The following is an 18399-nucleotide window of genomic DNA, read 5'->3' as shown; positions in this document are numbered from 1 at the left end:
TATTCTGAAATATATTACATGAGTCAGGTGATGCGTCCATCCAAGATCATTGATATTAGCTGAATTACAGCACTTAAAAATCTAGGGCTGGGTGCGGTGGCTCACGCCTGTAATCCCAGCACTTTGGGAGGCCAAGGAGGGCAGATCACAAGGTCAGGGGTTCGAGACCATCCTGCCGAATACAGTGAAACCCCATCTCTACTAAAAATACAAAAAAATTAGCTGGGCGCGGTGGCAGGTGCCTGTCTGTAGTCCCAGCTACTCAGGAGGCTGAGGCAGGAGAGTGGTGTGAACCTGGGAGGAGGAGCTTGCAGTGAGCTCTCAAAAAAAAAAAAAAAAAATCCAAAAGAGCATTAAACTCACTTGTGTAAACAGGTCATCTACCTTTTATTTGTCTCTTTGTCATCCACATGCTCAGACTGTTAATATAATGTATTTACTTTGAAGTGTAAAAGTTACATTTTAACTTCTTGACTGATTTATACTGGATGTCACCATGAGAAATGACAGAAAGGAGCAGCAACTGGAAAACAAGCATTGCATTGCGTCAGGATGCCTATGAAATGGACTTCAGCTCTTCTGCTGATACAGCTGAGCTGTTACTTTAGCTCTGGGAGTTGTGGAAAGGTGCTGGTGTGGCCCACAGAATTCAGCCACTGGATGAATATAAAGACAATCCTGGATGAACTTGTCCAGAGAGGTCATGAGGTGACTGTATTGGCGTCTTCAGCTTCCATTTCTTTTGATCCCAACAGCCCATCTACTCTTAAATTTGAAGTTTATCCTGTATCTTTAACTAAAACTGAGTTTGAGGATATTATCAAGCAGCTGGTTAAGAGATGGGCAGAACTTCCAAAAGACACATTTTGGTCATATTTTTCACAAGTACAAGAAATCATGTGGACATTTAATGACATACTTAGAAAGTTCTGTAAGGATATAGTTTCAAATAAGAAACTTATGAAGAAACTACAGGAGTCAAGATTTGATGTTGTTCTTGCAGATGCTCTTTTCCCCTTTGGTGAGCTGCTGGCCGAGTTACTTAAAATACCCTTTGTCTACAGCCTCCGCTTCTCTCCTGGCTACACAATTGAAAAGCATAGTGGAGGACTTCTGTTCCCTCCTTCCTATGTGCCTGTTGTTATGTCAGAACTAAGTGACCAAATGACTTTCATAGAGAGGGTAAAAAATATGATCTATGTGCTTTATTTTGAATTTTGGTTCCAAATATTTGACATGAAGAAGTGGGATCAGTTCTACAGTGAAGTTCTAGGTAAGTAACTTTTTCGATTGGTAACATGAAGATCTAACTTTCTTGTACCTTTGAAGCTGAGTTTGTATAAAGCCACAAAGTCAGGGTAGTGGGGTATTTTTGTAATGAATTTATCAAATGAAATTATAAGATGATCTACCAAACTCACAAGCACTATAGAAAATGTAAATTATAGGATCAGTTAAAACTCTGTGGCCATCACTCATACAGAAAACTCCAGGAAGTCATAAACCTGTATACTAGTGCACCTAAGATTTCTTTAAGCAATCACATATCTGTTTTATTATACATTTTTTCATCTTAAAAAAAAGTCAGACTTATTCAGAAACATCTTGCTGAATGCATACTGGTAGACTGAGTAGTTACACATTTTTCTAGAACTATCTATATAACATTGCAGAAATTGTTTTTTCCTTGTATATCTCAGTCTCATTATTTAGTAATTGCAATATGTACCCATGTTACTAGAAGGTTTCCTCCACAGTTGAGAGAAATGATGTCTCCATTTCAGAATCAAAAACCAATGCATGTTATTTGAAGTTTCCAGTGTTTCTATTCTCCTTCACTAAAGGATTGGAAACCATTCATTTTAAGGCTAATCATCTTGTCAAAGTGTGAACATGAAGTTACAACTGTATAGTTTTTTTATGAAACTATGTCTCTTTATTTAAAAATATGAGCCAAATTAAGGTTGAATGCAAATTTCTGTTTCAATAAGTTCTCAAAATTTTCTAGGTGTAATTTGCAAACATATTTACCTAAAAACTAATATTATTATGAGGTTAGCATGACTCAAAAGCAGTAGTAGGTACAAGGATTTCAGCCATCATTTCAAAATAATCAACAGTTAACTTGAAGAACCAAAGATAAAAGATTAGATTAATGAATGGGAAATTAGACTATTTGTTAGAAAATTGTTTTTATGGGTATGGTAGAATTAATTGATCACCGAGCTCAAAGAGTGGTTTATACGTATATCTGCTACTATCAAAGGTTTACAAAATAAAGAAATGGAGATTAATTCTCTATGGCTTGTTTGTGATTGTGAATATACTGATGTGACATGAGGGATGCAGTTTTCCCTCATGATTCTCTCACCACTTTGCCTTTCTTGTAAATACACATGGGTAAAATATATAATACATAAAAATTAAATTATGCCTATATATGAATATATGTATATTTTTTTCAAGGCACAAACACTTTGCCTACATTTTTGCCCACATTATTCTAACTTCTTTCAGAAAATTACCTAGTTTAATTATCTGGTGTCATCTATCTTTTCTTTTTTTCCCCCCATCAGGAAGACCCACTACGTTATCTGAGACAATGGCAAAAGCTGACATATGGCTTATTCGAAACAACTGGGATTTTCAATTTCCTCACCCACTCTTACCAAATGTTGAGTTCGTTGGAGGACTCCACTGCAAACCTGCCAAACCCCTACCGAAGGTAAACTATTACTGTTTGTTTTGTCTGCTTTGAAGTTTCAGTACGAATGGTTCTATATTCATTCAAAGTGTTTGACTTACACTGGAAGAAAGATGGAAGTGGGAAGAGTTAAGCAGATACCAATTAGAAACTGACGTACATGTTGATACTATCACAAGTTTATGAATTTCATCATTATTACCAATAAAGAGGGATACTAAAGAGACTTTGAAAATAGGGTTGGTAAATTAAAGCTTTGATTATGCAACATATAAGAAGGTACTGGCCATTCATTCAAAGAATATTTATAAAGAGATTAGCACACACCACAGGTAAGTGTATGGGACATAGTTTCTATCCCAACACACCTTACATTCTATTTTGAAAGATAGAATATATGCAAGTAATAAAAACTGTGTAAAAACTATTATCTCCAGAGAAAAACCAATGCTAAGGAAGCATCCGGTGTAGATAATAGAGAGTATCCTGGAGTCACTGATATTAATAATTTAGATGAGAGCTGAACTATATGCAGGAATAGGTAAAAGAATGAAGAAGAGAAAAAAACACAAAAAGAAAAGCAGGTAAAGTGTTCAGGACAGTTCTCAAGACTCAAAGTTTAGTTTGCAAGGAAGATACTGAGTAAGAATCAGATGATGCTGATAGGCAAGATAAAAGCCAGATATTCCTCAAGAGTTGAAATATTTATTAAGCACATTTAGGGACTACTAAAAAGAGTTAAGAAAAGAAAATATGTGATAAGATTATATTTTTTTAAAAAAGATTCCAAGATGTTCGATGGATTAAATTGTGGAAGGGCCAAACTAGAAAGAGCTGACCATTGAGGAAATTTTGTATGAATTCAGGTAGCAGATGATGGAAAAATGGACTAGCAAGTGGATAGAATTACCTATGCCTACTTTTACAATAATACGACTAACTTCATATTGTGTTGTGTGGAAAAAAGTTAATACAAATAAACCACTTAAAATGTCTCTGGCATATAGTTAGTGACTCAGAAATATTATTTTGCAATTATGGTTATTTTTGTTATTACTAATACTATGAATTACTTAACATGTGTAAGTCACTTGAGATATTATTCCTCATTTAATAGAAACTAATTATTCAGCGTTTCAAGATTATATTCTCTAACAAAGTCTTATGGTCTTCTATATGACAGATACCCTGTAGACTTGTTTAAAATAAGACATATCAGTTTTTACAGTAAGATGAGCAAACTGAAATTGTAAAATTCTACCACAAGTGACAAGGATCTTCATCAGTATTCTAACTTATAAGAAGATGATCCCTTACCGATGTAAATGTGTGATTCTATTAGTATTTGCAGCCAGACCCAGTGTTCACTTGATTTTACTAAAGCATTTAAATCATTCTGCGTTGAGATCCCAGAGGTTTACATCTTAGCATAAACATACCCTATTAGAGCAGGTGTTTTCTGCCTTAAGACAAGCAACCCAGTAAAGCTTCCTGGGATAGCTTGTGTCTCAACGTCATAGGTGCCTGACAGAGAAGCACAGAAAAAATGAACAACGCATTTCTACCACTCGTATTGAATCGTGCCCTCAGTTTACAATAACAAAAGAATTCTGTCATCATATAACATTATATTCTTTATGGAGGAATATAAGAATGTAATATATTTTAAATTGATATCACCCTTCTAAGAAACAGGTAGAAAGTAAGCATTTTTATTACATTATGTAATCTCTTAAGAGAGAATTTTTGCCTACCTCCTTATTAACAGCAACATGAAACTGATATTTTATTCCATGGTTAAAATCCAATATCTATGTTGAATGCAAATTGTATGGGCTTTATATGGTAACTTTCTAAAGAGACAAAAGCTGAGATAAGACTAATGAAAATTCTGTCCCACCCTATCCTACTCTTAAAAGATTTCCCCACTCACATTAAGGGAAACTGACAGTGCCAGTAAGAGGGGGAAGAGAGTACGAGGTGTAGAAGGATAAGAAAAAGATTGTCATAGTACATGTGATAATTACTAATACTAGCTGTTGTTACTAACTTGTAGAAAGCTTTGAATGCAAGTCAATGGTTGTGAAAGCCATTCTCTAATTGTTTATTATGTAAAATAACTGCAAACCCAATTTGCTTTCTATTCAGTTAAATATTAGATTCTCAGATAATTTATGCATACTTTAAGAGAAAAGGACACTTTGCAAATGTATTAAGTATTAAAAATGCATATAGCCATTGGTTTTATAATATATTCACATGAAATCATACAGAGAAAAAATAAATCAAGATGTACATATTTAATATTTATGGAAAATATTCATAAAATAAACATCAAAAGTAATCAAACATCTGAAATTAAGGAATAATTAAAAACATATACTAGATGCATACTATAGCATTACAATAATTTTATCAATAAAATATTCAATTACAGTCAGCTATAATACAAGTAAAGTGAGGTAGAAAATTATAAATATTACAGGCTGACACATTTTTTGTAGGAGGAAAAGGTATATACAATCAGAATAAAATTGTCTAAATAAATGTCACAAGTGTACATTGAGCTATAAAGATAGAACAAAAGCCATGATGAAAACATATGTAGTTTACAAGGTGACATCTCTCGACAAAAATTTTAGAAAAAAAATTATTTTCTTTTTAGAACTTGCACTACTTTTATAAAATACCTTACATACATAGTGTATTATTATGTTAAAGTTGTCACAGAATGGGAAACAACCAGTCCACATCAATAATGAATCCCCTTTAGGGATTATATTTCTTTAACACTGGGCGGATGAAGGCAGCGCTGGACATCAAGCCACTGAAACAAAACACTGAACGTAAGTTACATCAAATGTGGCTACAGGTAACTGCAATCACGCACAATACCTGGATATCCTATGTATTACCTTGAATAGCAGAACAATGACTCTAACATCATTAACACTGACGTCTTAAGATTAAAAATCATATTTTAAAAAATGCTCAGCCATATGTGGTCTGCAAGTAAACATTTGTAATCTTTTTTCTTTGTTTTGTAGAGAACACTTAAGAAAGTTTTACCCCAATGATTAAATCTGAAAATATTTAAATTTCAAAATTGGGGTAGATTGGGGAACACAGGTCAGAATGATTCCCAGTAAATTCCAGTCAAGTACATCTTCACTAAGATTTTTATGTAGTGTGAGTGATCTACTCAAGAGGGTGACCAAATCTCTGCAGAAAGGTCTGGCAGTCTCTTGCATTCTGGTGCAAGTGCTGTTGCCTCTGAGACACAGCAAAATGATGATGAGAACTCCTCACATGCAGTTATAAATAGCACATCAATTTAACAGTGTGATTTCAGGGAAAAATTGTTGCACTTAAACAATCACCTGAAAAATATAATCATTCGACTATGTAACTACATAGTGTACAATTCTGTATTACAAATGAGAATACAGAATTATTCATAGAAATTTATAGAAATTCCAAACCACAATAGCAGACTCCAGAATGTCAGTGATTCTTAACCACCACCTTTTACAGCTACTTTTTTTTCTCTTTTGAAAAAAGACTGGAAAATTCTGACAAACTTTAAGTGAAGTGTAAAGGATTATAGAATAAGATAAATGTAGGTTTACATAATCCCAGCTGTGAGTAACTTTTCCTCCGTGCTCAGAGTCAGGGAAGTCAACCACTAATGACTTCAAACTAAAATAATTCTATAGAAAACCTGCCTAAAATAAGCATATGTGATTTAGCAAGCAACAATATAGCATTAAAGCCAGCTGGTGCCACTTTAAAGAACCTATATTAGTACTTATAATATGATAAGTGAAGAGTTTGGGTATCTCCTCAAATACTGTGTAATAGCTCTATTTCATTTCTCCCTTTCACAAACGCATACACATACATACACACATATTTACACAAAGACCCTTAACAGAGGCAACCTATCTCATATTATACATATTGCAAAAAAAACTGAGTAATTGAGTCAGTTAAAACACGTCCTTTACTCCAATAATTCCTGATAATACTTGATTTTCTCTCTTTTTTTTAACAATTCTTTCACAGTGCTTGCTGTGCTGATAATCTATTATGATAGAACAAATTCTTTTTTTCCACAGGAAATGGAAGAGTTTGTTCAGAGCTCTGGAGAAAATGGTGTTGTGGTGTTTTCTCTGGGGTCGATGGTCAGTAACACGTCAGAAGAAAGGGCCAATGTAATTGCATCAGCCCTTGCCAAGATCCCACAAAAGGTAAGATAAAATGTTTTAATGGTGTAAAAAACTACTGAAAGAGGCTGTTAAAGTTTGTAAAGAACCCAGTTGTAGAAACTTCCTGCCTATAAATTTAGCTGTTGGGAAAGCACTAATTATCTCAGATATTAATTCAAAATCAAAAATATATATGGAAGATGATAAACTAATACAGAGGGTGTTTTTCGTTGATAATTAATTTGGCATTAATATTGTGATCAGGAATAAATATAATTAAGAGTTGCAGGTAAAGTTTTGGTATTATCATGATATTGGGGTCAGGTAAGAGCTATCATCAAATTCCGCCCCGTGATTTGACCCTTTTGTTTAAGAACTCCTGAGGGCGATGTACACCCTACAGATGTTAGAAAACGTTACATTTTAGTGAGTAACTTCACTAGCACAATAACAATAGCAGGTATTTCAAAAAGGCTGACATGCATCATTCAGTTTAGTGTTGCCATGTTACCCAGCCTCGTGTACTTTCTGTACATTTTGGAATAGGCCTATTCAAGTGATATTCAGAGCACTATTCAGAGAAAGGAAGGCCTAGGCTGTCAGACAACTAGTGTAAGGATCTGCAGAGCTAGGCAGATTTGGAGAAAGAGAAAAAGCAGCCTGCTTTGCTGGACTGGACCCAGCCAATGTCTGAAGTAGGAAGATGAAAGAGAAAGGGTGGAGATGGATCCTGCTCTGAGGGTGGACCCTGTGTAGTATAAAATGTGGCCCCACAAGGACGCTGCACTATGAGATTATCAACTCCTCCCAATGGAGGCAGCAGAAGGAAATACAGGAAGGACTCAAGCCGAAGGAAGCCAGGCAGGGGAACAGGTTCAGATGCCCCCTCCACAGAACATAGTAGGAACATATTTTCTTTTATATAGAATAAAATGTGTATTTGTCGATTACTTTTTAGTTCCCTGCCTGACATAGCCTTCTTGTAATGACCTATACTAATATTTTGCCAAAAACTCAAAGTTACTTTAACACTGATGTAATAAACAGAACTTAAACACCGTAAATTATTTTTTTTAATTTATAAGAATTCCTTGGGGTTTCCAAAATTAGTAACTTAAACATAAAAATGTCTCAGCTATAGCAAAACATATGAATCACTGTTGTCAAAATTTTGTAGCACATTTTCTAAGTGTTAACAATCAGTTGACAAAAATTCAGCAAAATACAATTTTGAATTTATTCAAGAGTTGCATTTTTATTTATGGTACCAACAGGTTCCTCATTTCTACATTGACAAAATATCCAAAATTAGCAATACTGAGAATACTCTGAATTTGTGTCAAAAATTGTCACTTGAAATTTTTCTTGGAAGTAGTTCTTGATAATTTGTAATTTCCAAGAAGTTATACATGCTACCTTTGCAGCATTAATTGACTTCTTCCAAGTAGCTTATTTTATAGACATGCATTTTGGTCAATCAAAGAACATCAAACTCTGTTAAAATGACTTATAGATAAGTAGATATAAGTGAACTACTTCCCATATTACTCAAAAAAATGAATAAATTAATATTAAATTTGGTAGATGAAAACTCATAAAATACATTTTAAAAAGCATATATGTCATTAGTAAATTGTTGTTGCTTTTTCACACTAGAATTATGACTACCTAAAATGTTTAATGCATATAATTATTAAAATTTTTTATCTTTTTAAAATTAAGTTTTATTTTTTAACTTTTAATTTCAAGGGTAAATGCGGAGGTTTGTTACATAGGTAAACTTATGTCTTGGGGTTTGTTGTGTGGACTGTTTCATCATACAGGTAGTAAGACTAGTACCTTTTAGTTATTTTTCCTGATCCTTTCTCTCCTCCCAACCCCCACCCTCCAATAAGCCCCCGTGTATGTTATTCCTCTCTATATGTTCATGTGTTCTCATCTTTTAGCTTCCACTTATAAGTGAGGGCATGTGGTATTTGGATTTCTGTTCCTGTGTTTGTTTGCTAGGGATAATGGACTGCAGCTCACTTATGTTCCTGAAAAATACATGATATTGTTCTTTTTTTATGGCTACATAATATTTCATGGTGAACATGTACCACATTTTCTTTATTGAATCCATCATTGATGGGCATTTAGATTGATTTCATGTCTTTGCTATGGTGAATAGTTTTATATGGAATAAAATGTATATTTGTCTGTAATAAACATACATGTGCATGTTCTAATTTGCAGTCCTTTAGATACATACCCAGTAATGGGATTGCTGGGTTGAATGGTATTTCTGCCACTAGGATTTTGAGGAATCGCCATGCTGTCTTCCACAATGGTTGAACTTACAGTCCATTCAACAGAGTATAAGCATTTCTTTTTCTATACAACATCACAAGCATCTGTTATTTTTTGAGTTTTTAATAATGGCCATTCTGACTGGTGTGAGATGATATCTCTTTGTGGTTTTGACCAGTGATGTAAAGCTTTTTTTCATATAGTGTTTTGCCACATATAGTTTTCTTTTGAAAAGTGTAACAACTTTTTAAATACTTGAACTTTTCATTGATTATCTTATTTGTATAAGCTACTATTTTGAAAAATCATGATTTCCTTATATACCTAACTAATTATAAAATTAAGGAAATGAAATATGAGTATTCTATTTACATCAGTCTGAGTAGTTCTTGTTACTTAACATCCCTTGTTCTTCTCATTATTAATCTCTTTAGATTTCTAACATTCTATGACTTTTGAGTTCCACTCATGGAATAAGATATTTTCTTCACTGTAACAGGTTCTGTGGAGATTTGATGGGAATAAACCAGATACTTTAGGACTCAATACTCGGCTGTACAAGTGGATACCCCAGAATGACCTTCTTGGTAAGTCTCTGAAGAACAAATACTGAATATATTAGTAACAGATTATTAGAGTGTTAATAGTTATCATGAAACAAGCTTACTGAACATTTGTTATGGAAAAACTTAAAAATAAAATGAAACTTCTTTATATTTATTTTCCAGTCCCGGGGGAAAGAATAAATGATAATTGTTGGCATTTTATGGTATGCACCCACATTCTTTATAATCAGAGTCAGAGTATCTTTATTTCAGGTGTTATTACCTCCCACAGAATTTTTCTGGCACTTCCTGGGTTGTCTTCCTTTCTCATATTTCTACAACTTTACACCTGTTCTTTCCTCCTCTGTAGGGTTATTTCAAATGTCACTAAAAGTAACAGCTCTTCTGCTATCACCAGGGACGCTGCATTTTCTGTAGGATTAAATCCCTAATCTTAATCAAAAAGTGATGACACATTTCATAATGAAATGTGACCTGTCTTTCCTCAATTCTAGCACAACCACCACCTCACTGCCTGCTGCCTTGCACACCCTACATATCACACTCCATGACTGTACTTAAGAGACACATTCCGGCTGGGCAGGGTGGCTCACACCTGCAATCCTAGCACTTTGGGAGGCTGATGCAGGTGGATTGACTGAGCTCAGGAGTTCAAGACCATCCTGGGCAACATGGTGAAACTCTGTCTCTATTAAAATACAAAAAATTAACAGGGCATGGCTGTTTGCCCCTGTAGTCCCAGCTACTCAGAAGGCTGAGTAGGAAAACTGCCTGAACCCTGGAGATGGAGGTTGCAGTGAGCCGAGATTGCACCACTGCACTCCAGCCTGGGCAAGAGAGGGAGACTCCGTCTCCATTAAAAGCAAAAAACAAAAAACAAAAAAACAAGAACACATTCTTACATGTCCATCCCTTTTCTGTGCTTTTTTTCTTTTCTGCACATGATGTGTCCTTATCTAAATTGCACTTTTTGTTAGTTCAACTGGTAATCCTGTATTAATTTTTTCAGTCTGAAGTTAAACACACCACATAGCCTTCACTTACATCTCCAGCAGAAGTAGGCGCTCCTTCCTCTGAAGTCTCAGAAGCAATTTTAATTCAGTTCAGTGTGTTATCTAGGAAACACCGTCACATTCAGATTCTTCCATTGTGCATTTCTCATTCTATTCCTATGAATAATTTTGCTAAAATTCATCCAATCCTAGGTCACCCAAAAACCAGAGCTTTTATAACTCACGGTGGAGCCAATGGCATCTATGAGGCAATCTACCATGGAATCCCTATGGTGGGCGTTCCATTGTTTGCAGATCAACCTGATAACATTGCACACATGAAGGCCAAGGGAGCAGCTGTTAGTTTGGACTTCCAGACAATGTCGAGTACAGACTTACTCAACGCACTGAAGACAGTAATTAATGATCCTTTGTGAGTATAACTTTTTTTTTACTCGGTGGTGTTTATAGATAGGTTCTCTTGTGAATAGTGAGTATGACTTTTATCCTTTTTATAAGCAACTGATTTTGAAAGAATTTAAATGATTTAAACAATCTGAAATCTGCTTTTATTTTTGAGTGGTTATTTAAAAATTTTATTTGAACCACATACATTTAATGAATAATCAATTATTGAAATAATTTTCTACACAAAAATAATTTTAAAATGATATAGATAATAAGACATTTTAAAATAAATTTGACGTAATCAATCCACAGTAGAAAGGAAAGATAAACTTGATGTAATATAATAAAATATTTTCATTCAATATCTAAAATGTCTCAAAGTATATCTGTTTTCTCACTGAAAAATTTATTTTTATTATCATTATTGTAACAGACTTGATAATTAAATTTAATTTCCATAGCATAAAACCGACCTATTTAAGTATAAAATCCAAATATATTTAGTATGCTTACAGTCATGAAGCCATCACCATCATATAATTGTAGAACATTTGTATCAACGTAAAAGAAGCCATAATGATATAGAAGTCACTTCGCATGAACCCTTAGCCCTAGGCTAACACCAATTTGCTTTCCTTCTCTATAGATTATTCTCTCTACATATTTCATATAAACTGAATCATATAATTTATGATGTGTAAATGACTTCTTTCACCAAGTACAGTTTTTGTTGTTTTTTTATGGTTTTTAGCTTTATTTATATTGTGTGTATTAATAGTTCATTTATTTTTGCAGAAATATATTTTATAATATGGGTATACCATATTTTATTTGTCTCTTTATTAGCTCATTGACCTTTTGATTGTTTCCAGTTGTGGCTATTAGGAGCATTGCCACATGTTTTTGCATGAACGTGATTTCATTTCTTTTGGGTAGATGCTAGAAGTGGAATTCCTGGCTCTTGTAGGAACTGTGTGTTTATGAAAATTGCCAAACTGTTTTCCAAATACTTCTTGCATTTGTCATTACCACCAGCAGTACAGGAGGGTTCCAGTTCATCCACATTGTTGCCAACACCTGTTATTATTTGTCTTTTTGTTATACCATTCTTGGTGGGTGTAAAAAGACCTCTCATTGTAGCCTTGGATTGCATTTTGATTATGGCCAGAGATGTTGATGATCTTTATATGTGGTTACTGACCATGCATATACATTCTTTGGAAAAATGTCTATTTTAATCTTTGAAACATTTTAAAACTTTGATATTTGTCTTATTATTGAGTTTTATATAAGAACTATTTATGTATTATGGATACAATCCCATATGAGATATATAATTTATAAATATTTTGTCTCATTCTTGGTGCACTAACATTTTACATTTTTGATGATGGTCTTTGAAGCACACAAATTTTATTTTTAGTGAGTAAAATTTTTGATAATTGATTTTTTCATACTCCAAAGAAAGCAATGTGCAAAATGCCTTGCCCAACCCAGCTACTATCAATTCAGCATTCATAACTACTATTAATAATGTTTTTATGTAAAGAGGGCTTCACCTAAAGGAATACTTTAAAAGTACTTTATCACAAAGAAAATAGAAGGATAATGAATGATAAAGCTACCTTTAAAGAATACAGGAAATAATTGGAAAAGAAACATAAAACAGGTTAGACAAATAGAAAAGAAATATAAAATAAGGTAGTAGATTTAAATGTGAATATACATATACTTCCATTAAATCTAAACTGACCTGAAAAATAAGACCAAATAATGAGTAAGGACATAAAACATTTGAAGAACACAATTAACAATTGTAATGTTGTAATGTAACATAACACACACACACACACACACACACACATAACTCATACATATGTATTCTATATATCAACTGGAAGACATCGTTTTCCAGAGCATGTTGAATAGGTAATAGTTATTTGAAGTTACATGGGGAGGGTCATAAATCAAGATTCAGTATGTATGAAAAGATTCAATATCATAGAGAGTATAAGATCCAGCCATAGTGAATGTGAGAAATTATAAAAATGATAACTAAAAAATCTTCAAATTTTGAATATTGAATACACTTTAGAATATTTTAAAGTAAAAAAGTAAATCATAATTATGCACGCACTTTTATTTCAACAATTCCACTCTCAGTTATATAGGAAAAGATATGTATAAATTTGTAAGCCTACTGCTATATACAAGAATGTTTATGACAGAATTATTAATAGTGTCCAAAAATTGTTGGCACTCAAATGTCTATTGATTATAAACTAAAAAGATAATCTGTAGTATTCTCAATCAATGAAATACTACACAGCAACAGAATTAAACCAACAACTGCTACATTAAAAAAAAAAAGACACTTTGGGAGGCTGAGGCAGGTGAATCACAATGTCAGGAGTTCGAGACAAGCCTGACGAACATGGTGAAAACCTTGTCTCTGCTAAAAATACTAAAATTAGCCAGGCATGGTGGTGCGCACCTGTAATCCCAGCTACTCAGGAGGCTGAGGCAGGAATATTACTTGAACCTGGGAGGTGGAGGTTGCAGTGAGCCGAGATCATGCCACTGCACTCCAGACTAGGTGACAGAGTGAGACTCCATCTCAAAAAAAGGAAAAAAAAAGGAGTATATATTACATAATTAATTTAATTACATAAGCAAGCAAAGCTGAAGTATGACATTTGAAGTCAGGTTAATACTTAATTGGAGGACAAAAGCAGTGACTAAAATGGTCCAGGAAAAGAGAATTCTTCTAAGAAGATTCTGATACCCTCTATCATGATCTGAGAGATAGTGGTATCTTCACTTTGAAATAATGTTTAAGATGATCTTACCTTACTGGGCTGTTTCACTTAGTGTATGTACACTTATGTTATGTGTTTTATGCTTAAGTGTGTATTTTAGAAGACGTATAATGTATTTTAAGATTATAGGAATCAAATAAGTTCAAAATAAGCACAAAAAGTAGAGGAAATCCTAGGGATTCTATCATAGTGTGGCCAGGAAATGCCTCTCTTATTGGTAACATTTAGAGGGTTGCCTCAAAAAGAGATAGAAGCATGCCTTGAGTTGTTGCAAGAAAGAATACTCCGAGCGTGGGTAGAGGGGACGCAGTGTGTAAGATGCTAAGACAGGAGCTTAAAGAAAAATATAAGGCCAATGTCCCTAGAAGACCTAGTGTGCATGGGAAAGTGGAGAAGAGCTTGCCAGTGTCTGATAATGCAGGATCCTGAGGACCAAATAACAGAGTTGGATTTTATTCTTGATATGATGAAAAGTCAGGCAAAAGTCTTAATCAAGGGAGTATCACAATCTGACTTTTATTTCAAAAATAATCATTCTGGCTACTGCGTGGGAAACAGTAGGACACAAAGAGTAGAACAGAAGCAGAGCACGTGGCTATGAGGCATTTCACCCACATGACACAATTCCTCTTTAGAAACTTAAAGATGATAATTCTCAAATTGTATTTTAAGGTGTATATCTTTCACCACTTAAAACGGCTCATGATGCTGACCATGATTTTATATGCCTGCTGGAGAACTAAAGGAGTGTAACTGGATATTTCACAACACAAAGATAAAGGCTTAAGCAATGGGTAGCCTTTCTTCATGATGTGATTATTTCACATTGCAGCCTGTATCAAAACATCTCATGTACCTCATAAATAAATACCCCTACTATGTAACCACAAAAACTAAAAATTAAAAGAAAATAAAATTGCTTATATGTTCTCTGCCTCAAATAATTAACTTTCTCACCTGACCCTCCATTTTTACTTTAAAAATATTTGTCAATTATGAAATTCCAATTTAAAAGCCAAACTTTCTATGATGACTCAAATTAAAATACACACATTCTATGTCAATTCTATGACATTTACTTTGAATGATTTGGCACTTTAAAAACCTTTCGTGGACTTGATGTGCTCAGGCAAATTAACTTACCTTCTCTTTTTTTGAGAGGGAAGTCTCACTCTGTCACCAGGCTGGAGTGCAGTGGTGTGACTGTGGCTCACTGCAACTTCCGCCTCCTGGGTTCAAGCGATTCTCCTGCCTCAGCCTCTCAAGTAGCTGGGACTACAGGCACGTGCCACCACGCCTGGGTAATCTTTTTTTTTTCATATTTTTACTGGAGACGGGGTTTCACCGTGTTAGCCAGGATGATCTTGATCTCCTGACCTCGTGATCTGCCCGCCTCGACCTCGGAAAGTGCTGGGATTGCAGGTGTGAGCCTCCGTGCCTGGCCAAATTAACTTACTTTCAATGTTGATACTTTTCTGCTTATCGTTTAGATATAAAGAGAATGCTATGAAATTATCAAGAATTCATCATGATCAACCAGTGAAGCCCCTGGATCGAGCAGTCTTCTGGATTGAATTTGTCATGCGCCATAAAGGAGCCAAGCACCTTCGGGTTGCAGCCCACGACCTCACCTGGTTCCAGTACCACTCTTTGGATGTGATTGGGTTCCTGCTGGCCTGTGTGGCAACTGTGATATTCATCATCACAAAATGTCTGTTTTGTGTCTGGAAGTTTGCTAGAACAGCAAAGAAGGGGAAAAGAGATTAATTACGTCTGAGGCTGGAAGCTGGGAAACCCAATAAATGAACTCCTTCAGTTTATTACAACAAGAAGACGTGATACAAGAGATTCCTTTCTTCTTGTGACAAAACATCTTTCAAAACTTACCTTGTCAAGTCAAAATTTGTTTTAGTACCTGTTTAACCGTTAGAAATATTTCATGTCAAGGAGGAAAACATTAGGGAAAACAAAAATGATATAAAGCCATATGAGGTTATATTGAAATGTATTGAGCTTATATTGAAATTTGTTGTTCCAATTCACAGGTTACGTGAAAAAAAATTTACTAAGCTTAACACATTGTACATGGAAACAAGAACATTAAGAAGTCCACTGACAGTATCAGTACTGTTTTGCAAATACTCAGCATACTTTGGATCCATTTCATGCAGGATTGTGTTGTTTTAACTGTTGTTGAGGAAACTAATAAATAATTAAATTGTGTAGAAAGTGTCTTCCTCTTGATATTTTGAGATGATTAGTGCCGCTTGGCTTTTATTGTGCATCGTGCTTCAACGTCACTTTTTTCCCTAAAAGGTATGATAAAAGTGCTTACCATTTTAGAGCTTAAGTCATTTCCCAGTGAAAAGTATGTGGAATTAGAAATATAGCAACTCCTACCTGGTTTCTACTACAAAATGAACTAATTTTACAATGCTTTTGGTTTTTGAGCCAATTCTATTTTTCTGTTCATTTGAAAATATTCATCTTTTTTTATTCTTTGTTTTTTAGTTATTTCAATAGCTTTTGGGTGACAACTGGTTTTTGGTTACATGGATAAGCTCTTTAGTGGTGATTTTTCAGATTTTGGTGCACTCATTACTCAAGAAATATACACTGTACCCGATGTGTAGTGTTTTATCCGTCACCTCCCTCCTACCCTTCCCTCTGAGTTCCAAGAGTCCATTATATCATTCTTATGCCTCTGTGTCCTAATAGCTTAGGTCCCCCTTATAAGTGAGAACATACATTGTTTGGTTTTATATTTCTGAATTACTTCACTTAGAATAATGATCTCCAACTCCATCCAGGTTTATTTTGTCCATTTTGATGGCTGAGTAGTGTGTATATATATATATATATATATATATATATATATATATACGTGTGTATATATATATATATATATACGTGTGTATATATATATATTCCCCAACTAGTGGCTAAAGTAAATGTGATATTTATATATAATATATATTAGATATATATAATTATATATGTATGTGTATATATATAATTATATATGTATGTGTATATATATAATTATATATGTATGTGTATACAAACACATACACACACACACACACACACACATATATATATATCTCACATTTTCTTTATCCACCCATTGATTGATGGGAATCTAGGCTGATTCCACAGTTTTGCAATTGTGAATTGTGCTGCTATAAACATGTGTGTATATGGGTCTTTTTCATATAATGACTTATTTTCCTCTAGATAGATGTCCAGCAGTGGAATTGCTGGATCAAATGGCAGTTCTACTTTTAGTTATTTAAGGGATATCCATATTGTTTGCCATAGTGGTTGTGCTAGCTTGCATTCCCACCAGCAGTGTAAATGTGTTCCCTTATTACTACCATGCCAACATCTATTATTTTTGGATTTTTAAACTATGGCCATTTGCCATTTGTGTATCTTCTTTTGTAAATTATCTATTCATGTCCTTAAGTCACATTTTGAGGGATTATTTGTTTTTCTCTTGCTGATTTGTTTCAGCACTTTGTAGATTGTGGATATTAGTCTTTTGTGGGATGTGTAATTTGTGAAGATTTTCTCTAACTCTGTGAGTTGTCTGTTTACTTTGCTGATTATCTCTTTCGCTGTTCAGAAGCTTTTTAGTGTAATTGAGTTCCATCTATTTATCTTTGTTTTGGTTGCCTTTGCTTTTGGGTTCTTGGTCATGAAGTCTTTGCCTAAACCAATGTCTAGAAGAGTTTTTATGATGTTATCTTCTACAATTTTTATACTTCCAAGTCTTAGGTTTAATTATTTGATTCATCTTGAGTTGATCTTTGTATAAGGTGAGAGATGAGTATCCAATTTCATTCTTCTACATGTGGCTTGCCAATTATCCCAGCACCATTTGTTGAATAGGTTTTCCTTTCCCCACTTTATGTTTTTGTTTGCTTTGTCAAAGACTAGTTGGCTATAAATATTTTGTTTTATTTTTGAATTCTCTATTCTGTTTCATTGGTCTACATGCCTGTTTTTATACCAGTACCATGCTGTTTTGTTAACTATAGCCTTGTAGTATAGTTTGAAGTCAGGTAATGTGACACCTCCAGATGTGTGTTTTTGTTGTTGTTGTTGTTGTTGTTTGTTTGCTTAGTCTTACTTTGGCTATGTAGACATCAAAGCTGAGAATCAAATAAAAACCTCAACCCTTATTAAAGCATCTGCAATAATAATAATAATAATAATAAAATAAATACTTAGAAATATACTTAACCAAGAAGGTGAAAGTTCTCCACAAAGAAGACCACAAAACACTTCTGAAATAAATCATAGATGATGCAAACAAATGGAAACACATCCTGTGTTCATTTGCGTGTTGAATAAATATTGTGAAAAAGACCATACTACCAAAAGCAATCTATAAATTCAATGTAATTT

General features: G+C 34.0%; 1 protein-coding gene across 1 annotated transcript; it reads left to right on the top strand.

Annotated features, from left to right (window-relative positions):
• Positions 1-508: 508 nt before the first annotated feature.
• On the top strand, positions 509-16348 carry UGT2B4 (UDP glucuronosyltransferase family 2 member B4). Its single transcript, XM_019024935.4, has 6 exons — positions 509-1273; positions 2577-2725; positions 6823-6954; positions 9701-9788; positions 10973-11192; positions 15477-16348. Exons 1-6 carry the CDS (start codon positions 553-555, stop codon positions 15751-15753), a joined length of 1587 nt encoding a protein of 528 aa, XP_018880480.3. The 5' UTR covers positions 509-552; the 3' UTR covers positions 15754-16348.
• Positions 16349-18399: the final 2051 nt, after the last annotated feature.

The sequence above is a fragment of the Gorilla gorilla genome, chromosome 3 (assembly GCF_029281585.2).
Source record: "Gorilla gorilla gorilla isolate KB3781 chromosome 3, NHGRI_mGorGor1-v2.1_pri, whole genome shotgun sequence".
Classification (NCBI taxonomy): domain Eukaryota; kingdom Metazoa; phylum Chordata; class Mammalia; order Primates; family Hominidae; genus Gorilla; species Gorilla gorilla.
This window is presented reverse-complemented; position numbering and strand designations above follow the sequence as displayed.